A 23191-nucleotide genomic window follows, 5' to 3' on the forward strand; every position below is an offset into this window, starting at 1 on the left:
AATACAATGCAATGCAAAGGTAGCTCAGTGCGGGGCTTGGTGAGCCCTGGGAGTGGGCTGTGGGGCCGTGGGCTCTCTGCTGTGTCAGAGGTGCAGCGGTGGGGACGGAAGAACGGGGGCTGCCAAATCCCAAGCTTTGCAGCCGGGAGATGCTCGGGGCCTTCTGCATGACACGCAGAGCAGGGAAAGGAAATAAAGCCGGTTCCTTTAAGAGGGTTTTTCGCCGCCTGGCAGCGCCGCCCGGGCAGCCAATTCCCACCGTCCCGACACACGGCGGCAGCCGAGGCAGCGCCGGCGGTGGGGGGCAACGACGGGTCCGGGGCACCAATACGGGAGCGGATAACTGCGCGGAACCGGTCCTCCCACCTCGCCGCCCGGCCCTGCCCAGCCCAGCCCTATAGAGGGATGGGGAGCGCATCCCGGCTGGGGACCCGCGGGGGCAGCGCTAAGCCCGGGGAGCGGCACTGAGCAGCGGCCGCCGCCCGTTCTCCTCCCCTGCGGTCCATCGGTGCGCACCGGGGGCTGCGGGCGCTCGGCCCCGCCGCGGGCATCGCCCCTTTGTCCGCAGGGGGGTGGAGGGAGCGGCGGCGGCGCTGCGGCAGTGCGCGGAGCGGCGGAGGCGGCGGGGAGCGGAGCCCGAGCTCGTACAGGTGAGCGTGGGGAGGGTCCGAGGGGTTGGGGTCCGGCGGATGGAGGGAGAGGGGATGGAGGAGGAGCGGCCCCGGAGGAGATGCCCTCGCCGGTGGGGTGGGGTGGGATGGGGAGCGGCTCGAGGAGTCAAGGTGAGCCTGAGGGCGGTCTGTGGCTCCCGCAGCCCCCCGTCCTGCTGGCCCTGTGCCCTGTGTCTGTAGGAAGGGGGAACCTAAAGCATTCGGAGGGAGTGGGGGTGATGGGATCACGCAGCCCTCGCTCGCCCCTTTTCTCCCCCCAGGGCCGAGGCTGGCTGTTTTCCAGCCCTGAAAGAGATCTGTCTGCATTGGGGAGAGGGCTGGGAAGATCTCGGCGCAGCTCCTCGCGAGGCCATCCTCCCCTTCCAGGGGATTGTGTGTGTGCATTGCAGCTGCGGCGAGGAGCTGCCTGCAGCCTGCGGCTCAGCAAAATGTAGGTTAGCACGGCATTAGGACCCCGGCCCTGCAGGGGAGGAGGGGTGCTGAGCTCAGCAGGGCACGGCTCAGCCTCCTGTCCTCAGCACAATGAGGGACCCCTAGACCCAACCTCATCTGGGATGCTGCAGAGGCTTTGGGGTGCAGCGTGTTTCCCACCCCGCCTGGCTCAGCGTTCCCCCAGCTCTGCAGAGCCCTCGTGCCAAAGATCGAGTGGGTCCATCCCTGCTTATTCCCTCCAGAGCAGCACGATGGCAGAGAAAGGCATGGATCCTGCGTGCGTCTCCATCGCCCTGGAGGACACGGTTTGCCACGCCGGCCCCCCGGACGCCCCGCTCCTCACCACCCACTTGAAGAAGGTGGAGAACCACATCACAGAGGCCCAGAGGTTTTCCCACCTCCCGAAACGCTCGGCTGTCAACATCGAGTTCATTGACCTGTCCTACTCTGTGCGCGAGGGCTCCTGGTGGAGGAAGAGAGGTAGGAGATGCCTGTAGGACTGGGGACCCCTGAGGCTGCCACATCTCCCCTCCGGTCTCCTCTCATCTCTCCCACACCCCCTGCCCTGGGTCCATCCCTCTTTGCTGATGCAGGCAGCCGTCTCTCAGCTCTGCAGGATTTTGTCTGAGTGCACAGTAGTGGGAAATTCCGGAGCTGCTCACCCTGCTGTCCCCTGTGGCCACCCAGCCCTGTGATCCCCAAAAGCAGATCCCATCCCAGAGGTCGTATGGGGCAGGCAGGGCTGTTGCTTGGCTTGGGGCTGACAAGATGGATGGGTTTTCTTAGTGCTGCTGTGCTGGTAGTAGGAGGCCCCAAGGGGTGCCCTGGTGTGCAGGGGGGTGCTGGGCTTGCAGGGGGTTTCCTCTTTGGCAGCTCCCTGTTTGCGACTGCGGCCGACAGCTTAGGGAGGGGAGGCAGATGGTAGCTGATGGGTGGTAGTCAGCTTTAATTAGCCCTGTTAGTTAATGGGATGCCAATCAGGTTGGCTCTGTGAGGTGGAGGGGGGGGGAATGAGCAGGGTCCTGGGATGAGCTGGTTGAGGGTGTGGGGTCCCTGCTGCTCCCAGCTAAGCTCTGCAGCTGGGGAAGCTGAGGCACCGACGGACAGCAGGACCAACCCAAAGCCCCCGGGTTGAGCTCTGCCTCCTTAGATGCTGGGAAGCAAAAGATGGAGGCTGGCACTAAGGAGTGTTTGCACGCACTGTGGTGGGGACAGACTTGGGGCAGCTGGAGCTGGGACTGTGGGGTTGCACAGCGGGAACTCTCTTCTCCCCTGGACGGCACACAGGAGCTGGTGTGGAGCTCCAGGTGCCTTTGTGCAGGATCCGGCCGTGCTGCCGCGCGTTGCTGAAGCAGGAGGTTACTGGCAGTCAATGAACGCGAGTAACCGCTGCGCAAGCTGCAGTGGCACCGACGTGAGCAGCATGCGCTGCCGGGCTGTGCGCCGCGCTCACCCTGCTGCCGTCACACAGCATCCTGCTCGCGCCTCCCAACCCCCAGGGCCCTTCCCCTGGGGGTGCCTGATCCCAACGGGTGCTGCTGGGGCACAGGAAGATCACGGTGCTGGACCCCTTCCCCTCGTATCCCCTCCTATCTTCTCCTGCTTCTTTCGCTGCCCTGATCCTTAGGCTCGCCCCAGTTTGTGGGTATGGGATGGATGCGTTGTCCTCACCCGATGCCAGCTGATGCCGTGGGGCAAGGGGATATATTTCTAGCAGGGAGATGCTCAGACCTGTGGTACCCTGCAAACCACAGCTCCCCAGGCAGGGCTGTGTTTCAGGGCAGTTTCTGACAGCCTGAGGCTGTGCCTGTTCCGTGCTCCCGACACATTGCGTTCCTGCTGCCAGAAAATGCTAATCAGCTGCCTTTAAAGCAGAGATAATTCCAGGTCTGATTAGCAGTGGCTGCTGCCGAGTGTCACGGCATGAATACCAATGAAGGCAGCAGCCAGGCATCTTCTGCCCCATGGCACCCTGCTCCTTGCTGCCTGGGGACCAGGGCAATGCCACAGCCTGGTGGCCTTCCTTATGCTGTGTCCTAGGGGTTTTCTGATCTTGTCTGCATTGGAAATGGATGAGCTAATGGGGAAGCAGGGACAAAGGTTGTACTGGGGGGTGACGGCCATGATGATGCTGGTAGAGGTGGTCCCTTGGCACAGCACGTGGTGGTCCCACAGCCCCCCAGGTGCCGGGGTCCCATTGCAATCCCACCATTCTGCTCTCTCCCTCCAGGCTACAAGACCCTCCTCAAATGCCTGTCAGGGAAGTTCTGCCAGCGAGAGCTCATTGGCATCATGGGGCCATCGGGTGCCGGCAAATCCACGCTGATGAACATCCTGGCTGGCTACAGGTGGGGCTGGAGGAGGAGCTGGGGGAGCGGGGCTGGGGGCTGTGTTCTATCCTCTCTGTCCTGTAGGGAGACGGGTATGAAGGGTCAGATCCTGGTGAATGGGCGGCCGAGGGACCTGCGCACCTTTCGCAAGATGTCCTGTTACATCATGCAGGATGACATGCTGCTGCCACACCTCACCGTGCTGGAGGCCATGATGGTGAGCGGGGCTGCAGGGTTTCCTGGGGAAGCTGCATCCTCAAGTGGGAGCTTCCCAAGAGCTGTGGGATGTGGGGATGAAGTCCTGCCCTTGCCCTTGTATCACAAAGCTGGGGATGAGTGCGGTACCTAATACGATGCTCCCATTGGAGGTGTTCAAGCCCAGGTTGGATGGGGCCCTGGGCAGCCTGGTCTAGATAGATATGAAGGTTGGTGGTGGCCCTGCATGCAGCAGGGAGGTTGGAGCTTGATGATCCTTGAGGTCCCTTTCAACCCAAGCCACTTTATGCTGCTTTGATCTCCCTGTTCATCTTCTCCCTGCAGGTCTCTGCTAACCTGAAGCTGAGCGAGAAGCAGGAGGTGAAGAAAGAGCTGGTAAGTGAAGAGGAATGTGAGAACAGAGCCCCTTGTCTTGTTCTAAGGTGGAAACAGTGGAGAAGGGAAGGAACTGTGGACCCTCAGTGATGGGGACGTGGGAGCAGGTGATGGGGGGAAAAGGTGAGGGTCCATGGGAGCTCATGGTGAACGAGGCTCCATCCCTCAGGTCAATGAGATCCTGACGGCCCTGGGGCTGCTGGAGTGCTCCTACACCCGCACCATCTCGCTGTCGGGTGGGCAGCGCAAGCGCCTGGCCATCGCCTTGGAGCTGGTGAACAATCCTCCAGTCATGTTCTTCGATGAGCCCACCAGGTGAGAGTGCAGGAGCTCCCCACCACTGGGGGACACCGGGGGGACCAGAGCCCTTTGGATCCAAGAGAGGCTGTGGGACACCGAAGGGACTGGAGGACAACAGGGCTGGGGCTGCAAAGGGATGTTCTCCTCCGTCACGCAGGGTGCCCACGTGGTGGTGGAGGTGTCTTGGAGATTTTCTTCTCCCTTTCTCAACTCTCTCCTTCTCTCTTTTTCATCTCTTTCTCCTCTGCCCCATCCTGCAGTGGTCTGGACAGTGCCTCCTGCTTCCAGGTCGTGTCCCTGATGCGTTCCCTGGCTCAGGGCGGCCGCACCATCATCTGCACCATCCACCAGCCCAGCGCCAAGCTCTTCGAGATGTTTGACAAGGTTTGGGCTGGAGCACAGGGCTCTCTTGGGGGCAGGTCATTCTGACCATGCAGAGAGGCCGTGGGAAGGGCTGGTGCAGGCAGCTGGCCTGGGCTCGTGTGGTTCACAGCCCTGACGACGGGATCTGGAGCAAGCAGTGGCGCCCTGGCTGCTCTGCACCTGCCCTATCGCTGATTTCTCTTACAGCTCTACATCCTTAGCCAGGGCCAGTGCATCTTCAAAGGCGTCGTGACCAACCTCATCCCTTACCTGAAGGGCCTTGGGCTCCATTGCCCCACGTACCACAACCCCGCTGACTTCAGTGAGTGGCCCCTCCTCAGCTCAGCAGTGTTGGGGACGGAGGGTGGCGAGGTCCAAACCCACGTGGCGAGGTCCAAACTCATGTCCCCCCATTGGGTGCTGTGCTGTGGGTGTGTGGCACTGTGGGGTGAGGGCTGCACTGGGCTCCCACCCCCTGACCTTGGGGAATCTGGGTGACCTGAGCTGTGTGTGATGGTGAGGGCTGGCTCAGTGCTGCTCTTGTGCTCCGCAGTTATCGAGGTGGCCTCAGGAGAGTATGGAGACCTCAACCCTGTCCTGTTCCGTGCTGTGCAGAACGGCATGTGCACCATGGCAGAGAAGAAGAGCAGCCCCAACAAGGCGGACTCATCGTGCCCGGCTCATTGTGTGACAGTGAGAGCCCAAGAGGGGTCACCACGTGGGAGGTGATCCGTGTCACTCACCCGCATCTCTGACTTTAAACATCCCTTTGCAGGACGTGGACCACATCGAGAGCCACACATTCGCCACCAGTACCTCCACCCAGTTCTGCATCCTCTTCAAGAGAACCTTTATCTGCATCCTGAGGGACACGGTGAGGGCTGAGCCAACGCTAAAGGGATGGGAGCTATTTGCTGGGGGCAAGCAGAGCTGAGTGGGGCTCACCCTTCTCCGGGATGCTCAAGGGACGTGGTCCTGCCTCATGATGTCCTCTGCCCACCCATAGGTGCTGACCCACCTGCGCTTCATGTCCCACATCTGCATTGGGGTGCTGATCGGGCTGCTCTACCTGCACATCGGCAACGACGCCGGCAAAGTCTTCAACAACACTGGCTTCCTCTTCTTCTCCATGCTCTTCCTCATGTTTGCTGCACTGATGCCCACCATCCTCACCTGTAAGGAGCTCCTTGCCCCATTGCTCCCACCCCTGGGTGTGCAGGGGGGGTTGTGTCTGTGGGAGGGCTCCAATGGGTGCTGTATGGTGGAGACAGCTGAGTTGGTCCAAAGTGGGGCAGTAGGATAGAGACGGAAAGGATACAAAGAGAAGGGTGGAAGTGTTTGCATCGCGTGGAGTAAATCCCCCCGGTTGCCATTTGTTTACTGTCTGGTTCAGTTATTGCCATTGTTCACCGAATGGCTCTAAGCAGTGCACTGGAATTTATCTATTTACTTATTTTGCTGAGAAACTGTCTGCACAGCTGCGTTTTCAGCTGCTTCAGATCTCCCTTTCACTTCCTCAAGAAGCCTGAGCAAAACCCCCCTGGCTGAGCTGACTTGTCCACGTGAAGGTTCCCTTCTCAGTTTCTGTCCCTGGTGAAGCTCCCACCCATGGGCAGGAGGCTGCAGGGTGCATTGGCCTGGGGCACTGCTGACTCCTTCCTTGCTTCCCCACAGTCCCCCAGGAGATGTCTGTATTCCTGCGAGAGCACCTGAACTATTGGTACAGCCTGAAAGCCTATTATCTGGCCAAGACCATGGCAGATGTGCCCTTCCAGGTGAGCGTCGGCCCCTTGGCACGGCCAGTTTCCAATGCCCTGGATGGGTTCCTCGAACTCTCCACCCCTGGGGAGGGTCTATGGGACCAGAGCAGCCATGGGTCCAGTGTGTAACTCTGCTCCCCCCTCCCCAGGTGATCTGCCCCATTGCCTACTGCAGCATCGTGTACTGGATGACAGGCCAGCCGCCCGAGGCCACGCGCTTCCTCCTCTTCTCTGCCCTGGCCACCGCCACTGCTTTGGTGGCCCAATCCCTCGGGCTTCTCATTGGAGCTGCTTCCACCTCCCTGCAGGTCAGGCTTTGCCCGCGGTGTGGATGTGGGTGTCCCAAAGAACCACATATGGGGAGTGCCATGGGGCACGAAGGGGGATGTGGCACCCAGTGACCTCTGCTCCATAGGTAGCCACGTTTGTGGGACCCGTCACCGCCATCCCAGTCCTGCTCTTCTCGGGCTTCTTTGTCAGCTTCAAGACCATTCCCACCTACCTGCAGTGGAGCTCCTATGTCTCCTACGTCAGGTGGGACCGCGCACTCTGTCTGTGGGGTGGGAGTGGGGCCGTGTGGGGCACGCAGTGACTCTGCTTTGCCATAGGTATGGTTTTGAAGGCGTCATCCTCACCATCTACGCCATGGAGCGCGAGGACCTGGAGTGCCTCGAGGACTTCTGCCCTTTCCAAAAACCCATCAAGATCCTGCAGGAACTGGACGTGGAGGAGGCCAAGCTCTACCTGGACTTCCTCATCCTGGGCATCTTCTTCGTCATCCTGCGGCTCCTGGCGTACCTGGTGCTCAGGTACAAGGTCAAGTCGGAGAGATAAAGGGGCCACGGGACCCCAGAGCTGCCCCCCGGGCCTGAGCTGCTGCATGGCAGCCATGGACCATGTTGGTAGGTGCCAGCCAGGCCTGGCTCAGTCGAGAAGGGTTTTGAGACATCTCGGAACTGTTTTAACCTTTCCACGCACTCTTCATGGCAAACGTTTTGTACAGCCCCACCACGCGTCCCCCGGTTCTGCCTCACCCCCACGGAGCTGCATCCCTTCACTCAACCTGCCTGCCTATGGGGGATAGCAGGGATGGTCCCAAGGAGGCAGAGTGAGGCTGTGGGGAGCTCCAGGCAGGAGAAGGAGAGGCGCCGGGGGTCCGAGCCCCGTGGGGACACACACAGAGCCATCGCATAGAGAAGAGCCCCAAGCCACCAAGTCGCACAAGGCTTCTGCGTTTCCTGCTGCTGCAGCCACAGATTGCTGCCTCCCCTTTTCCTTTCTGCTTCAATCCTCACTTTACTACTTTTTTTTTTTTTTTTTTCCTTCTTCTTCTTTTTATTTCTTTTTCCTCCTTTTTACTTTTGAATTTAATTTTGAAACCCCGCTGCTTTCAGTCCGCAAGGAGAGGAATGGGAGCAGCGGGCAGAGGACTCGGGGCTCTCCTGTGCTGCTGCTGCTCAGTGCCATCCTCAGGGCTGGCCTCTGCTACCTGGGGACACAGCAGTGTCTGTGGGAGTGGGACAGTGCTCTCAGACCTCAAGGGGTGTCACGTTCAGTCTTTGGCATCTGAGCCAAGAGGATAAAAGCGATCGATACAAAGAGAAGCGACCGTCCCATCAAACCCAGCGTGGAGAACTGTGCTGTCAGTGGAGCTCTGCTGGCCTCTTGTTCCCTTTCCCCAGCACAACCACGCAGGATGGGAATGACCTTCCCTCAGCAACACCCGTGTGCTGCCTGCAGGGAGGAGATGAAGGCTGTGGGCACCCACCCACTGCAGCAGGACTGGTGGGTAAGAGCATGGACAAGTGGGTCCCAGTGGTGCCGGAGCTGGAAGGCAGGTGAGATCTGGCAGCAGTTGGTTTGCATTGAGCCGCCCTGATGCTGGGTCTGGTACCAGGAGAAAGCGTCTTTTGGTGGTTCCTCCCAAGCTCTGCACCCCTCAGGGCATTTTAGCACCTTGTTGGCTTTTCAAAGGAGTGGAGCTGGTGGGGACAGCACGCTGGCACTGCTGTCATGGGGCTGCATGGGTGCTACCGGAGCCCACTGCCTGCTGGTGAGCATGGACCCGGCAGGGGATTGGACTGCAGAGAGAAGGACAGGTTGCAGCAATGTCCTCTGAACTCTTCTTCACTTTTCCTGGTTTGCTCTGCACTGCAGGGGCTGGCTGGAGGGCAGAGATGGAGGTACTGCTGCAGCGGGGCTGGGTTTCCCCTGCATGGATGTGAAGAGCTCGTGCATAAAGGCTCTGGAAGCAGGACGTGCCCTGATGCTCTTCCAGTGCTGAGCACTGGGGTTTCCCCAGGGGATCTCGGCTGACTTACTGACAAAATTCCCCTCTGCTCCCAGATCCACCTTCCCTATCCCTGTGCTGTGCTGGGCAGGGGATGGGAACACTGCTGCCACCTCCAGCCAGGGAGGCACGGGGAGCAGGCCCCACATCTGCTGTGCCACCAGGGAATGGCAGAGCTGCTGGCTGTCCCCCATCTCCATCTCATCAGTCTGTGGGGCTGTTGGGCTACTTCAGTGCCCCACTTCTGCTGCTCTTGCATTGCAGCGTGAGGTCAAGGGAGATCCGTGCCGATTTTTGCCCTGTCCAGGATGTGTGCAGTGAGGATGCACTTTATTGGAGCGGGGGAGTGGAACTCTGGGTGCTTCTGGCTGCAGGCACCCCTCCAGGGAACGCGTCTGGATAATCATGAGGAGTGTGATGGAGGAGAGCAGGCTTCTTCCCCTCCACCTCCTCTCCCTTCCCGCCCCCTCCCTTCCCATGCAATGCACTTTGAGTGCATTAGGATGAGGTTTGAGCTGTGGCTTGCAGCTCTCTGAGGGCAGCAGCTGAACCTCAGCCCATCTTGAACCGATTCAGGCCCAAAGGCTCAGCTGGGGTGGGTGCTGCTGGCGTAGGTGTGCTGTGAACACCAGCATGCTGCCAGGCACACAGGGACTCGGCCTCTCCCCTCCACGCATGTCTGGGTCACCTTTGTCACATTCACAAGTGAAGCAAAAGCATCCTCGCCCTGTGTGCAAGGGTTTTTGGAAGGGACAGCAGGGCAGCACAGGGGGTAAAGATCTGCCTGCAGGGTCTCACCCACCCCAAGCAGGCAATAAAGCAGTGTTTCATTCTCGCTGTGTGTGGACGCCATCCATCCTGTCCTGCTGGGGGTCTCCTGCTGCCTCCCTGCCGCCATGTGCTGTGTGTGGTTGTGCTGTGCTGAGGTGTGCATGTGTGGTCGGGGTGAGCCGTTACCAAAATAACATGCAGACGGCAGCTCAGAGCACGACGGAGATTGCTCACGGGGCTGCGGTGCGAGGGCTTTGCCAGCAGTGGGACCTGCTGCCTTGCAATGGGGATGCATCGCTGCCCTGCAGAGGTGTGGCCAGGCCTGGGGGAGGGACCTGGGCTGTTTGGGGAGCAGCGCTGTCTGCAGGTGAGTGCCCTGTGTGTGGGGAGGGGGGGTTCCTGGCTTGTGAGCAGCACTCATGGTGGCCGGAGGGTCGCCATACAGGTGGAGGGGTCGCAACTCGTACCGGCGTTTCCGAGCTGCCAGCTGTACTTGGTGGATTTCACACATCAATAAAACTTATATTTATAGCGCACCCTTCGCTTCCTCCCGAGTGGGCGCGGGGTCCGCGTGTGTCGGGATGCTGGGATGGCTGCGTACAGACACAGAAGGATGCGCGACGCTGTGAGCACGGGCTGTTCTCCCCCGGCAGCAGCACAGCTTTCGGCACCACCTCCCGCTGTTACAAAAGCAGCTCTGCCCTCGGGCCCGTGGATACGTGGCTGGACGCACGGGTGCGGCGCTGCTCCCGGCCGTGCCGTGCCGGTGCTGCAGGAAGTCACCGCCGCCTCGGAGCCCTTCCCGACTCAGGGAAGCGAAACGGGGCCGCGCTGCCCCAACCGGAACCCCGGGGAAGGCGGCGGAAGGTGGCGGCGGAGCAGAGGGCTGGGAGCCGGGTAAGGCGAGGATGGCAGAAAGCAGCGCGGTGCGAGCCCAGCTCGGCCTCTGCTTGGCTCATCGTTTCCTGCGCGCTTCCTGCAGTTTTCTCACCCCCTTCGTCCCCCTCCCTCCGTGCCTCAGTTTCCCTTCAAGCCGGGCGTGCAGCGCATGAGCCGGCGGCGGTTCGGCCCCGTCCTGCGGTGGGAGGCTGGGAGGGCAGCGCGTCCTCCGGCCGCCCTCGGGATCCTCCCGAGCTGCTCAGCCCCTCGTCTGCAGCTGCAGGAGGACGGGGGGGAGCTGGGCTTGGAGCTGTTTCTCTATAAAGCTTTTAAAAAGTCGAGCTCCTTCCTCTCCAGCGCTTTTTCTCTCCGGGATGCGGTGCTAATAGCTGAATCCAGGCCGATGACTTTTGGCTGTGCACCAGGAGGTAACGTTCCTCTGCCCCTCGTGCCCCCAGTGAGTTCTGTGGATTTTGGGGGGCAGGTAGGCTCACCCTGCAGGCGAGGACATCCTCAGCACCCCGCTCCTTCTCAGCTGTCCCCTCTCTTTCAGGCAGAAGATGTCCTGGGCCATGCAGTACCACGGCTGGCTGCCCTGGGGCAGCTGGACACGGCTGTGTGGGTCCCAGCCCCGGCACAGGGCAGCACGGTGCGTGTACCTCTGTGCTGCTTCGGGGCCAGGTGAGCTGTGACCCCAAACCCACCCTGTTCCTGGGATTGAGGTGTCCCTGATGGAAGTCCATCCTCAGCTCTACAGTCTGTGTGTCACCTCTGCGGGGTGCTGAGCCATGATCAGTGCAGGAATGCTTCATCCCCACAGGTGCTGCAGGCAGCTGCTTCCACAGGAAGATCCTCCACATGAGTGGCATCTCCATCCCCAGGTACGGTGGGATGCGGGTGGCTGAGCTGCTGCCTCGGGACCACTGGGGCTCTGTAGGCAGAGATGCTGCTTTGCCTGCACTAGCAAACCACACGGAGCCAACTCCCTGCCACTCTGAATTCAGCCCTTACCTGGCACTGCCTCGCGGTATCCCACCCTGCCCTCCAGGCTGCTGGCCCCTGCCCACCTCCCGATGCTTTCTTTCCTCTAGCAGGAGCTGTGTTCGGTACAAGGGAAGGTCTCAGGAGGAGAACCGAGCCCAGCGCAGCTCCTCCCACCATGGCCTGGACCATCTCAGGAACGTGGCCTCATCTGGTAAGCTTGCCACCTTGTGCTGAGGAGGATGGAGTGTCCTGCACAGCTGCTGTCCAGGGCAGTGCAGGGTTCTGCCTCCTGCCTGTGCTTTCCCAAGAGTTTCCCAAACTCCTGGCAGCAAGAAGACATTGTATTGCTAAACACCTTTTTCCTCCCAGATGCTATTAAGAAACACCAGAAGAGCCTGTCTGCGTGGTTCAGCAACCAGCCCAACGAAGAGAGGCAGTTTGGCCCTTCCTTCTCACTAGATGCCGTCCACGTGGACCCAGTGATCCGGGAGAGCTCCCTGGAGCAGATCCTGAAGCCCTCACCTGACCTGACCATCCAGCACCAGCTCCAGCAGCCCTGCAGGCAGGTCATCAGCCTCCAGAATCTCTTTGACGTGGATGCCTGTGGGCGGCAGGTGAAGAACGTGGTGCTGTACGGCACCGTGGGCACAGGGAAGAGCACCCTCATCAAAAAGATGGTGGTGGACTGGTGCCACGGTCTCCTACCCCGCTTTGAGCTGGTCATTCCCTTCTCCTGTGAGGACCTGTCCTACAGTCACGTCCCCATCTCCCTGAGACGCCTCATCACCAAGAAGTACCAGCACCTCCGGGACGTGGTGCCGCTCCTGGGCTCTTCCAACCTCAAGGTGCTTTTCATCCTCAATGGGCTGGAGCGCCTCAACTTGGATTTCCGACTGGCTGGCACCGAGCTGTGCTGTGATGCCAATGAGCCTCTGCCTCCCTCTGCTATCGTGGTCAACCTGCTGCGGAAATACCTCCTGCCAGAGGTCAGTGGCTGCTGGGGTATTGCAGATTAAAGCCTTGTGCTAGTTTTTGTAGCCCAGCTTGGCTGCTAGTCAACTTGTAGCTTCTACCCCTGGCAGAACTTTCCATGTTGATTTGTTGCTGGGGAATATTTGGGAGGCCTGGTAAGGCAAAGAAGGTAGTACCTGAGAATCAGTCTGTGGGGTTGTTGCCTTCCAAGCTCAGCTGATGTCTAGAAAGGGATGTGGAAAGCTCCTCTGTCCCCTTTGGGCCAGGTTTAAACCTTTGGACAGCAGCTTCTCAGACCCCAACTCCTGGGTGCTCCTGGATACGAGTTGTAGGATTGGGATCCTGCTGAGGTTAGATCAAAGGCACCTCCAAACTCACCCAGCCCTCTGCTTCCAGGCCAGCATCATCGTCACGACGCGCCCATCTGCGGTGCACCGGATCCCTGGTAAGTACGTGGGCCGCTACGCAGAGATCTGTGGCTTCTCAGACACCAACCTGCAGAAGCTGTACTTCCAACTGCGCCTCAGCCAGCCTGGCTGTGACGGAGAGAACGACGTGGCCAGCCGTTCTGGCGAGCAGGAGAACTTGGTGGAGATGCTGTCGAGGAACCTGGAGCGCCAAAACCAAATCGCCGCCGCCTGCTTCCTGCCCTCTTACTGCTGGCTGGTGTGCACCACGCTGCACTTCCTCTACTTCACCAGGACGGTGCCTCCCAGCCAGACCCTGAGTGGCATCTACACCAGCTTCCTGCGGCTCACCTTCAGCGGGGAGGTGTTGGATAGCACTGACCCCACCAAAATCTCCATGATGAAATACGTGGCCAAGACTGTGGGCAAGCTGGCCCACGAAGGGGTGATGTCCCGCAAAACCAGCTTCACAGAGGAGGACCTGCGGCAGTGCTTTGAGGTGGAGATGAAGACCGAAAGCGAGCTCAACCAGCTGGAGGTCTTCCGCAGTGATGTCTTCCGCTTCTTCCTCACGCCGTGCGTGCAGCCGGGCAAGGAGCACACCTTCGTCTTCACCATCCCTGCAATGCAGGAGTACCTGGCGGCCCTGTACGTGGTGCTGGGCGAGAAGAAGACCCTGGTGCAGAAAGTGGGCAAGGAGGTGTCGGAGATCATCGGGAAGGTGAGCGAAGATGCCGCTGTGGTGCTGAGCATCATCTCCAAAGTTCTTCCCCTGCGCTTCCTGCCGGTGCTCTTCAACCTGCTCAAAATGTTCCCTCGCTTCTTCTCGCGGCTGAGCGGGAAGGGCCGGGACACCATCGCCCGCACCATGGCAGAGGAGCTGTTCAAAGAGGAGGATTACTACAATGACGACGTCTTGGATCAAATCAATTCCAGCATCTTGGGTGTGGAGGGTCCCATGCGGCACCCTGATGAGGCCGCCGATGATGAAGTCTTTGAGCTCTTCCCCATCTTCATGGGTGGGATCCTGTCCCGCCGGAACCGCGCCATCCTGGAGCAGCTGGGCTGCTCCATCAAGAACCTGGCGGCCTTTGAGATCGCCAAGGCCATGAAGAAGACTGTCATCAGGAACAGCCGCAAAGGGCTGCCCCCCTCCGAGCTCATGGACTACCTCTTCTTCCTGCACGAGTTCCAGAATGAACCCTTCACAGCTGAGGCCATCCGCTCCCTCCGGACCGTCAACCTCTCCTCCGTCAAGATGACTCCTCTCAAGTGCTCCGTTCTGGCTTCTGTCATGGGCAGCACGAGCCACGAGGTGGAGGAGCTGAATCTGACCTCCTGCAACCTTGACACCGGCAGCTTGAGGACTCTTTTCCCCGTCCTGCTGCGGTGCAAGTTTCTCCAGTGAGTACCGCCTGCTGCTGCCCCCGGGCGCTGCGCGCATGCAAGGAGCCACGTTGAAGGCAGGCCATGCCTTTGTTTACATTCAGAGCGTATCACGGGGAGGGACTACAGCTTCCGACATGCGACATGCAGTGCTCCACCAGCAGCTCTGCTCAGGCACTGCACGCTGGGACTTGTAGTCCCACCGCCCCCTCCGTAGGGCAGCGATCTGCGCCTGGCACAGCAGGCTGGAATGCGGCTCCCTGCCCTTGCTCAGCACCCGGAGCCGCATAGCATCGCTTCGTGGCTCGCTCGGGGCAGGAGATACGCAGCCCAGATTGTCTTGGCCCGATTTGTAGACCTGCAGTCTGCTCGTTGCCCAGGGGGTGGCGAGCCGTGCTCGGCAGAGATGGACGCAGCTTTGCGGCTGGGCTGTGCGGTGCTTCCTTCCTGCGGATGCTCTGGAAGGCTCAGTGGGGTCCTGCTCCCTCCTGAGACCCTCAGCCCCCCCGGCGGCACCCGGGTCCCCCTCCTCTCCCTCACTTTTGCTGGTGCTGGCTCTGCTGGCTGATGCTACCCGTTCACTGGGGTGGCTGCTGTGAGCTTGCTTGTGGAGAGGGAGCCTTGGGTGACCTTGTATGGGGAACCTGGGTGGGATGGATGGGGTGAACGGCCCCACGGCTGATGCTTCGGTCCTGCCACCATCCCTTTCCTTTGCTCTGCACCAGTCTGCAGCTCAACAGCCTGGGCCCTGATGACTGCAAGGAGATCCGCGACCTGCTCCTGCACGACAAGTGTGCAGTGAGCAACCTGCGGTGAGTACTGCCCCATCCTCACCCCAAACCCCGCTGCACGCTGCAGGCAGCACCCTGAGCTCACATCCCTGCAGGCTGGGGAACAACCCCATAGGCGAGCAGGGGGCGCAGTACCTGGCCGAGGCGCTGGCAGGCAACCGCTCACTGACCCACCTGTCCCTGCTGCACACTGCGCTGGGAGACCGTGGTGTAGAGCTGATCGCCCAGCACCTGGCTGAGAACCAGCAGCTCCAGGAGCTCAACCTGGGCTACAACTCCCTGACGGACACGGCTGCCCTGCGTGTGGTGGAGGTGGCCAAAAAGCACGCGACGCTGGACAAAGTGCAGTGAGTTCGACCCATCCCTTTCCTTCACTCTCGCAGGGGACGCTGTGAGCCTGCATCCCTCCCTGCAGCAGAAAGCCCCACATCCCTCCTCTCAGCCCTCAGCATCTCCTTTTACCCCATAGTTTATATTTCAACGACATCAGTGAGGAGGGCAAGAAGGCACTCGACAGCCTGCGCATGGACCGGGATGGCGTCAGGGCACTGGTCTTCCTCACGGCAGGCACTGACGTCTCTGATTACTGGTCCAGCATCCTGAACGTGGTGCACAAGAATCTGCCTTTCTGGGACCGCGAAAGGGTTTGTCAGCACCTGACCATCATCCTGCAGGACCTGGAAAGCAGCCGGAGGCAGACGGCCAACCCCTGGAGGAAAGCCAAGTTCCTACGGGTGGAGAGTGAGGTGAAGAAGATGCTGGGGAAGCTCCAGCATGGGACCCTTTGAGCTGCTGGAGTGCGCAGCGCCTCACCGGCACCCTTATCACAGCGGAGATGCCCAGCGGTTGGGTGCTGCCGAAGCTGTTGAAGGTGCTGGGTATGTGGGCCAGGCTGAAATATGGCACAAAGCCCAGGTGTGAAAGGGACTTGTCTGCTGGGCTTGGACTGAAGTTCGCTTGTGAAACCCTTGGTAGCATTAAAGCGCACCGCTTTGTTTCCTGGTGTCCGTCTTCCCCACCGTGGGACACCCAGGGGCTGTTTCTGAGCCCCAGGTGCTGGTTGAGTTCCCAGCACTGCTGGGTGAGGGCTGGCACTGCCAGGGCTGGGAGGGCAGGGGAAACTCGGAGCTGTTTAACCATTAAACATGGGGCGTCTTGGAGAAGGCGGGGACGCCGTGCTTCCCTGCCACTTCACCCTGTACCTTGCTCCCTCTCGAATTCGCTGCAGCCATGAAGCAAACGGAAGGTATGTGCTGGGGCTGCAGGGCTTCGTCCCACAGAGACCCTTCCTCGTGTGCATGTCTCCAGGCTCTGCTTCTTCATGGGGCAAAACAGTGTCAGAGCCACGGAAAGCTGCAGGCACCCGGGAAAATGCCGATGGGCTGAAGGGGGGCATTGGCAGGAATCCCCTCTCCAAGGGTTTGGTGCAGTTGGAGGGTTTTTGAGGGAGGTGTGCAGGAGAATGCTGCTTTTTCTGTCTCTGGGGCCCTGGTTACTTTCCTCACCTCCACCTGAAAGTCCTGAGGGGCTGCGCAGACCCTGCAGGCCATGTGAACAGATGAGCCCTGAGCACCCAACTCTGCTCCCAGCTCGCTACCCTCTGCGCTGACCTCTCCTCTCCCTCTGCAGGGCTCGAGGGCGACAAAGCATCCATCATGTAAGTGCTGTGCTCCCCCCCGGCCCTACAGCTGGGCAGTGCAGGGGTGGTGTGGGCTATGGCTGTCGGTCCCAGGAATGTTTTTCACAACAAGAGAGTTATAGGGGCAATCCCAAAGTGACATCCCTCCGTGGTTTCCCCTAGGGAAGAGGAGGCACTGCAGCTGTGGCCCCAGCAGGAATGGGGCTCCTGTGGGGGGGGGGGCAGGGGAACATGATGAGGCTGCTGCTCTAATGTGGCCTCTCCTACCCTTTATCATTGCAGAAAATTTGAATTTAACCCCAAAGATGGGATTGACAACCCCGCCTTGTCACTGGCTGAGGACATTGGTAAATATGTGGGTTTCCCCCATCAGCGTGGGGTCAGGCAGCTCTGGTCACCTGTGGGCATTGCAGGGAGGTGAATGCCTACAATAGAGGAACAGGGAGACCATGGCCCTGTTAGCATCTCTGCTGTCCTGTTCATGGGCCGTGTCCCCACGCAGATGGCGAGGCCATGGGGGAACCCCGCTTCTACCTGCTGAGCAAGGGCAGCACAGAGACCTTCGGCTTCTGCCTGCACGAGGAGCTGGGCTGCCGGGGCCACGTCATCCGGCAGGTCGAGCTGGGGGGGCTGGCCCAGCGCCGGGGGCTGCAGGATGGGGATCGGCTCCTCCAGGTCAACGGCCTCTTCGTGGACCACATGGAGCACCACCGGGTAAGCCACGAGCATCCTGGCAATGTGGGAACACCTGGGTACCCCCAGCTGGGCACAGAGGGAGTGCAGGATGCCGGCCTCACTGGAGGAGAACCGTGCTCGGGGTCTGCAGCCTGGTCCCTTGCAGGTGGTGCAGAAGATCAAGGCCAGCGGGAACCAGGTCCTGCTGGCAGTGCTGGATGGCGACTCCTACGAAGCAGCCAAAGCGTTGGGCAGAGATCTGTCCCAAATGCTGCCCGCTGACATCCGCCCGCGCCTTTGCCACATCACACGGGACAAAAGCGGTTTTGGTTTCAGCGTGTCGGGGCCAGAAGGTAGGGAAGCAGCTGGCACTGGCAGCCTGCAGCATCACCCCACTTGGAGCGTTGCCCCGCATGCTGCAGCCTGCTCCTCTTGTAGGCGTCAAGGGCACGTTCCAGCTGTCAGTGCGGCAGGACGGGCCGGCGGAGAAAGCTGGAGTGCCATCAGGCTCTTGGCTCCTGGAGCTGAATGGGCACAGCGTCAGGAGCTGCTCGCACACCCAGCTGGCCCGAAAGGTGTGTGTGTGAGAGCTCTGGTGCTGGGCACTGGGCTGGGGCTGGTCGTGGTGCTGAGCATCATGCGTGTTTCCTCCAGCTGAAGCAAAGCGGCAACAAGGTGACACTGCTGGTGGCATCCGGCCCGGTGGAGGAGTTTTACCGCCTGCGGGGGCTGCAGGTGACAGCTGCCCTGGCAGACGCCTCCTGGCTGCCCTTCAAGGCTCGGGAGCTGCACATGGTGAAAGGGGACGCTGGCTACGGGTTCTTGCTCAAGGAGGATGACTACGGCTCGGGGGCCGTAGGTAGGGGAGCTGATTGAGGGAGCTGATCCCACCCGCGCTCAGGGGCAGCAGTGCTGGGATGCCCTCTGAATGCCTTGGTGAGCATCCCTCCTCCCTCATCCCTGCAGGCCAGTTCCTATGGGACATAGACGCGGGGCTGCCGGCTGAGCAGGCAGGGATGAAGGAAGGGGACCGGGTCCTGGCTGTGAATGGTGAGAGCATCGAGGGCTTGGACCACCAGGAGACGGTGCTGAGGATCCGTGCCCACAAGGAGCAGGTGACACTGCTGGTCATCGACCCTGCCAGCGATGCGTTCTACCGCTCGGTACGTGCTGCGGAACGCACGGCCTGCAAGGTGGATTCCTCACCCCCAGACCTGCATAGTGAGGTCCTCTCCAAGACCTCCAGCTTGCCAAGGAGCTCCAGGAGTTGCATGGCTCAACCGTGATGCTCTCGCAGATAGGGCTGTCCCCTCTGCTGTTCCTCGATGACGGTGACCCTGCCTTGGGCTCCTGCACGCCCTCCCTGCCCTCTCCCAGCGACTCCCCTGGGCTCTGTCACATCGATGTGGGACCAAAGGGACCTGGCTCCTGGCTGATGACTGCTGCCAACAGCATAACCATCACACAGGTAAAAAAATTTCACTGCGCTGCTCTGAGTCTGGCATCCTCCTACCCTGTGCCCTCTGTGCTGAACTCCTGGCACCATGGGGCTGGTGGCAGTGTGCTGCCTACCTGTCCCTGCTGTGTCCCTGCAGAGCCCATGCAGAGAGCAGAGGCGGCTGCGCCATGCATTCTAGCAGCCTGGAGCACCCTGCTTCCAGCCAGGATCCCATGCAGCACTGCTGATATACCCAGAGAACACAATGATTGTCATTATGAACAGCACTGCATCTGTGTTCCTGGGGTAGAGCTTCCAGCATCACACCTACCAGAGACTCGTTTCTACTGGCCAAGGTTGGCCTCAAGCTTTTATTGAATGTAGCAGTAATCTGAAGACACTCCCACACCTCCAGGGATATCTGGGGACATAATGCTCAGCTCCAGGCTCTGGATTGCTCTCAGGAGAGCCAAGGCACTGCCCTCCGTGCCATGACCCAGGGGGCTGGACTTTGGGCTAAGGGGAAAAGGGTGCTGAAGGAACCCCCCAGCTCTCATCTGGGCTCAGGTCTGCCCTGCATGGACTCGTGCTCCCTCGTGCTCCTCCTCTACGAACTGCTGGGTGGTACCTGCCCTCATCACAGCACTGTTCCCATGTCGCTGCTTTGGAGAGTGATTAAAGGACAAATCCACGCTGCCGTTCACGTGAGTGGTGTGCTGGGGGTCTGTCATCTAGCAGCATATCCCAGGGACAGACAGAACGCTGGGGCAGCTGTGCTGATAGAGGCTGAGAGCCTGACCTCTCCTGTGGGGGGTCCCTGAGTGCTACATCTGCAGGGGGTTGAGGCCGAACTCCTGCAGGTGCTGCTTGTGCTCCAGGCAGATGGTTGTGCCCTCCTCCTCCCAATGCTGCCTGGCCTCTGCCATCTTGGCCAGCACAAGGTCCAGGCTGTCCTAGTTGGGGGAGAGGGTGGTGAGGAGGGGGGACTGTGCTGAAGGGAGCCACCCGCAGCCGCGTCCCTGCTCACGTGGAAGATCTTCTCATACTCCCTCTGCATGATGTCCATTCTGCCCTGCAGCTGGGCGATGGTCCTGTCCCTCTCTGCAAGTGCTTTGGTGGCAGCCTGCTGGGTGTGCTGGGTTTCCTGCAGCCTGGTGGCTGTGGGGTGTTGTGGACAAAGGCAAAGGACACTGTGTGGGCATGGAGGGTGCAGCACAGCCCCCACCCCAGGGTTTGGGATGGGGTGGGAGCACAGCATCTCCTTTGCTGTCAGTATCCCAAGCTCAGGGATGCGCTGGGACCGAGCTTTGTCTTCAGCTGCTGCTTGGCAGACAGCACAAGGTGAATATCTCCTGTTTCCCCTTGCTCCCCCAAATGAATGCTTTCCTGCCCTGGAGTGAACAAACCCACTCCCATCCCACGCAGGCAAGGCCATACCCAGCTGTTCCTGCAGGCTTTTCACTTTTGCCTCCAGGCGCTGGCTGTGTGCTGCTGTCTGCTTCTGCAGCTCCTGGTATTGCCGGGTCATTTCTGGGAACCAAGGAGAGGAGAAAGGGACAAGTGGTGACAATAGGAGGGACAAGCAGGCAATCCCTGTGCTAGGAGCCCAGAACCTGTGGATAGGGTTTCTCTTGCAGGCTGTGCACCTGGAGTGGCCATGCCCCCTCTCCTTGTCCTGCTGGGCTGCGGTAGGGGCAGGAGGGAGCGCTGGGGAGGGGGGTGGAAAGTTAGTTCAACCTCTGCTGAGCGTGGGAGAGTGAAAATGAGCACGGAGTTTTGCATGTGGCAAAGACCGCAAACCTCTGGCTGAGGTTTTACCTCTGCTAAAACCATCTCCTTCTCAAACGCTGAAGGAAGCGGTGAGGCAGTGACTTCTGCAGGCTGTGGTCTGGTGTAAGGACAGCAGTTGGGGTGCAGCGAGTGCACAGCCTCAGCATGCCAATGGCATGGGTGCTTTGGGGCTGAGCAGAACAGGATGTTGGGAGAGGTGGGGTGAGCTTGGCTGGCATCCCTGGCTGGCATTGAGATGTGGGATTCCTGCACCTGCCCCTTCCCACCCCGTCCATTACCTTCGTGCATGTCTCGCTTGTCATCCTGCGCCCGTTCCAGTGCCTGCTCCAGCTCCCACAGCCTCCGCCGGAGCCCTTCAGTGTCAGCCCTCATCTGCCAGGCCACATCCCTCCAGTGAGCTGCGAGACAGAGGGCGGCTGTGGGGGCAGCGTGCTGCTGGAGTGACCCACTGGGATCCAGCCCTTGGAGCACACTGGAGCCCGTGGCTGTATTCAAACCATAGGGCGAGATGCCCTGCCCTCGCCCTATGGTCCAACACTGCATCTTTCCTAGCTTTTCCTTGCTTGCAAGCATGCTCCTGGCTCCTCCCCATCTTACCTGGGTGCTCTTGCAGCCTGTCAGCCTCCAGCGCTGCTCTCCTGGATGTGGCTGCAGCTTGGCTTTGTGCTGCCAGAGGGGAGGAAGAAGGGACGGAGTCAGAATTAGCTGGTTAGTGGGGCTTGGCCCAGGGATACTGGGAGCCGTCAGATGGCCTGGGGGCAGCCTGCCTGGAGATGTTCAACCCAGGCTGGGACATGCCTCCAGCTGAAACACTAATGCCAGGGCTGTATCTGTGCAAAGGATCAGGATGTAGCCAGTTTTACTTGAAGCAGCTTCACTGGAGAGGTGCATGTGAGGTTGGGATTGAAAGCTGAGATTTCATGGTGAAGATTGGGAAGTAGCTGGGGACCTTAGCACACAGAGGTTCGGGGATCCTTCCAAACCCCTACCAGTGTTCCTCCAGTACACACCTCCAGTTGGAGCTGTGTAGGAGGAGCTGGGGCCTGGAGGAGCCACTGTGTTTGACCCCCCACCCAGGTCCCACTGAGCTGCAGGGTGCGGTAGGATGCAGGATGCTTGAGCAGAGCCCAGACCCCGCTGCCTCCTGTTTCTAATCAGGCACATCGGGAGGTATCAGGGGATGGAGAAGAGGGGCACGTCCCTGCTGGCGTTAGTCTGCAAGTCCCCAGTCTCACCTGCTGCATTTCCCTTTTTGTGTTGCTTCGCTCCTTTTTTCCTCTTCCCTTTGCCCTTTGGAGGCATCCTTCTGGCAAAGCTGGGAGCACAGAGCTCAATCCCTCAGGACACAGCAGCTGCCTCCGAGCCAAGCTGTTGTTGTAGCAACTGTGTGCACAGCGAGGGCAGGTTGCCTGGCCCCGCACCCGCCTCCGCTTTGCAGCAGCTGAGCATTTCTCTCCTGTGACACAGGCATGGGCCACACACACCCAGCACAGCAGTGCTGGAGTGGTCTAAAGCCAGCCCCACTGCCAGAACTCAGCTGGCTGGGTTTGGCTGCAGGATGTGGCTCTCACAAGTTTGGGTGGATTCTGTCCTATGTGTGTCCCAGAGCTGTGGTCCTGCAGCAGCCCTGCCACTGCAGGGATGGAGTGGGAAAGGTGATGCCCCTAGGTCACAGCCTGAGACAAGCCCAGCATCTTCCTCCCTTCCTGCCCTGCCTCTCCCCTCTGGCACACCCTTCTGCTTGCTCTCCTGCTTGCTGCAGTGATTTTTGCCCTGGGGACTGTGGCTGGATTTGGAGCCTCTTTATAAAACAGGACGGGGAGGAAGGGAGGGGATTTCAAACAGTTATTTCTGCTCAGGATGTGATTCACCCAAAACACCTGGGAGCATATAGGTGAGATCTGCTCAGTGGAACCTAAACCTTGCTGTATGGGCAGGGCAGCAGGAGCAGTGAGCTGGCAGAGGCTCTGCATAGGGATAGAATCATAGAGTCATTAGTGTTGGAAAAGACCAGTAAGCCCAGCAGATCTAACCATAAGCCCATCTCCACCTTGCCCACTGAACCGTGTCCCCAAGTGCTGCATCTCCACCGTTCTGGGACACCTCTAGGGATGGTGATCCCACCACTTCCCTGGGCAGCCTGTTCCAATGCCTGACCGCTCTTTCTGAGCATCATTTTTTTCTAAAATCCAACTTGAATGCCACAGCCCCTTCTGCGGGGAGGGGACAGCAACCTTTCCTTGAAGCCTTGCACATGAACACAGCCATGACTAGGGGTGAGGCATGCCCACAGCAGCGGCAGATGGTCAGGAGTGCAATTGCTCCAGCACGCTCTCTGATCTCTTTGGATCGAGGCCATGGTGATTTTTCTCTTTGGCTCCGCAAAGCCAGTGGAACCCTCCCCATCCCTTTCCCCAGGTACTTGTGGTATCCTGGAGCTGGCCAGGGCACCCTCCGGTGGTCAATCCGGCTTGACTATTAGCCAGAATCCATTAACATCTAATGGGAAAAGCCTCAGGAACACGGCCTCAATAAACGTTGACATATTTGAGGTCAATATAATCCTTAAGAAAATTTGCCCAGGTAATTAAAGCCAGACAAGGAGCTGCCTGTCCCAGAAATATATACTGAGCTCTACGAAAGGCAGTAAAATCAAGACAGAGAGCTTTAGAACCGTTCGACACAGGGCTCCCAGCCGGTGCTGGGTGCTGCTTCACACCG

General features: G+C 59.9%; 4 protein-coding genes across 10 annotated transcripts in view; 3 read left to right on the plus strand and 1 right to left on the minus strand.

Annotated features, from left to right (window-relative positions):
• The first annotated feature begins 469 nt into the window (after window positions 1–469).
• On the plus strand, window positions 470–8048 carry ABCG4 (ATP binding cassette subfamily G member 4). 2 transcript variants are annotated; one of them, XM_052697280.1, is made up of 16 exons: window positions 470–650; window positions 932–1101; window positions 1346–1583; window positions 3334–3451; window positions 3518–3650; window positions 3974–4024; window positions 4194–4339; window positions 4585–4708; window positions 4895–5009; window positions 5241–5380; window positions 5463–5561; window positions 5694–5862; window positions 6362–6462; window positions 6597–6755; window positions 6863–6981; window positions 7056–8048. In XM_052697280.1, exons 3-16 carry the CDS (start codon window positions 1355–1357, stop codon window positions 7279–7281), a joined length of 1929 nt encoding a protein of 642 aa, XP_052553240.1. In that variant the 5' UTR covers window positions 470–650; window positions 932–1101; window positions 1346–1354; the 3' UTR covers window positions 7282–8048. The 2 variants fall into 2 exon arrangements, with proteins under 2 accessions (XP_052553240.1, XP_052553238.1); XM_052697278.1 differs by lacking the exons at window positions 470–650; window positions 932–1101 and having other exon boundaries at window positions 1121–1583.
• Window positions 8049–10119: 2071 nt separating this feature from the next.
• NLRX1 (NLR family member X1) lies at window positions 10120–15924 on the plus strand. 4 transcript variants are annotated; one of them, XM_052697271.1, is made up of 10 exons: window positions 10393–10405; window positions 10745–10815; window positions 10941–11068; window positions 11208–11268; window positions 11479–11582; window positions 11741–12357; window positions 12740–14154; window positions 14862–14948; window positions 15023–15274; window positions 15397–15924. In XM_052697271.1, exons 3-10 carry the CDS (start codon window positions 10948–10950, stop codon window positions 15713–15715), a joined length of 2976 nt encoding a protein of 991 aa, XP_052553231.1. In that variant the 5' UTR covers window positions 10393–10405; window positions 10745–10815; window positions 10941–10947; the 3' UTR covers window positions 15716–15924. The 4 variants fall into 4 exon arrangements, with proteins under 4 accessions (XP_052553234.1, XP_052553231.1, XP_052553233.1 ...); XM_052697274.1 differs by lacking the exon at window positions 10745–10815 and having other exon boundaries at window positions 10120–10405; XM_052697273.1 differs by lacking the exon at window positions 10393–10405 and having other exon boundaries at window positions 10417–10815; window positions 11482–11582.
• Window positions 15696–23191, plus strand: part of NHERF4 (NHERF family PDZ scaffold protein 4) — a 312400-nt gene continuing 304904 nt past the window's right edge. Inside the window, exons 1-10 of one of the 3 annotated variants that reach the window (XR_008209901.1) lie at window positions 15696–15805; window positions 16557–16584; window positions 16849–16913; window positions 17069–17280; window positions 17408–17594; window positions 17680–17816; window positions 17896–18100; window positions 18208–18404; window positions 18539–18709; window positions 18837–19350. Coding sequence is in view for 2 of the 3 variants with exons in the window: in XM_052697289.1 (XP_052553249.1) it covers window positions 15763–15805; window positions 16557–16584; window positions 16849–16913; window positions 17069–17280; window positions 17408–17594; window positions 17680–17816; window positions 17896–18100; window positions 18208–18404; window positions 18539–18709; window positions 18837–18878 (1287 nt within the window). In the remaining variant the exon portion in view is untranslated. Of the gene's footprint in view, window positions 15806–16038; window positions 16174–16556; window positions 16585–16848; window positions 16914–17068; window positions 17281–17407; window positions 17595–17679; window positions 17817–17895; window positions 18101–18207; window positions 18405–18538; window positions 18710–18836; window positions 19383–23191 lie in introns of those variants that run through there. The other 2 variants (XM_052697289.1, XM_052697290.1) reach the window with 2 other exon arrangements.
• Window positions 19504–21816, minus strand: CCDC153 (coiled-coil domain containing 153). Its single transcript, XM_052697305.1, has 6 exons — window positions 21706–21816; window positions 21068–21136; window positions 20749–20868; window positions 20117–20209; window positions 19707–19837; window positions 19504–19632 (listed from the first exon to the last, which is right to left on the minus strand). Exons 1-6 carry the CDS (start codon window positions 21770–21772, stop codon window positions 19504–19506), a joined length of 609 nt encoding a protein of 202 aa, XP_052553265.1. The 5' UTR covers window positions 21773–21816.

This window comes from Tympanuchus pallidicinctus, unplaced genomic scaffold, assembly GCF_026119805.1.
Source record: "Tympanuchus pallidicinctus isolate F22 unplaced genomic scaffold, pur_lepc_1.0 scaffold30, whole genome shotgun sequence".
Lineage (NCBI taxonomy): Eukaryota > Metazoa > Chordata > Aves > Galliformes > Phasianidae > Tympanuchus > Tympanuchus pallidicinctus.

Coding starts and splice junctions, on each gene's coding strand:
- ABCG4 (XM_052697278.1), top strand. CDS start 1,226: ATGCTGCAGAGGCTTTGGGGTGCAGCGTGTTTCCCACCCCGCCTGGCT. Junction 3,452..3,517: donor AACATCCTGGCTGGCTACAG/GTGGGGCTGGAG, acceptor TCTGTCCTGTAG/GGAGACGGGTATGAAGGGTC. Junction 6,463..6,596: donor TGGCAGATGTGCCCTTCCAG/GTGAGCGTCGGC, acceptor CCCCCTCCCCAG/GTGATCTGCCCCATTGCCTA.
- CCDC153 (XM_052697305.1), bottom strand. CDS start 21,772: ATGCCTCCAAAGGGCAAAGGGAAGAGGAAAAAAGGAGCGAAGCAACAC. Junction 21,137..21,705: donor CAAAAAGGGAAATGCAGCAG/GTGAGACTGGGG, acceptor CCCCTCTGGCAG/CACAAAGCCAAGCTGCAGCC. Junction 19,633..19,706: donor AGTATGAGAAGATCTTCCAC/GTGAGCAGGGAC, acceptor TCCCCCAACTAG/GACAGCCTGGACCTTGTGCT.
- NLRX1 (XM_052697274.1), top strand. CDS start 10,122: ATGCGCGACGCTGTGAGCACGGGCTGTTCTCCCCCGGCAGCAGCACAG. Junction 11,583..11,740: donor CAGGAACGTGGCCTCATCTG/GTAAGCTTGCCA, acceptor TTTTCCTCCCAG/ATGCTATTAAGAAACACCAG. Junction 14,155..14,861: donor CTGCGGTGCAAGTTTCTCCA/GTGAGTACCGCC, acceptor GCTCTGCACCAG/TCTGCAGCTCAACAGCCTGG.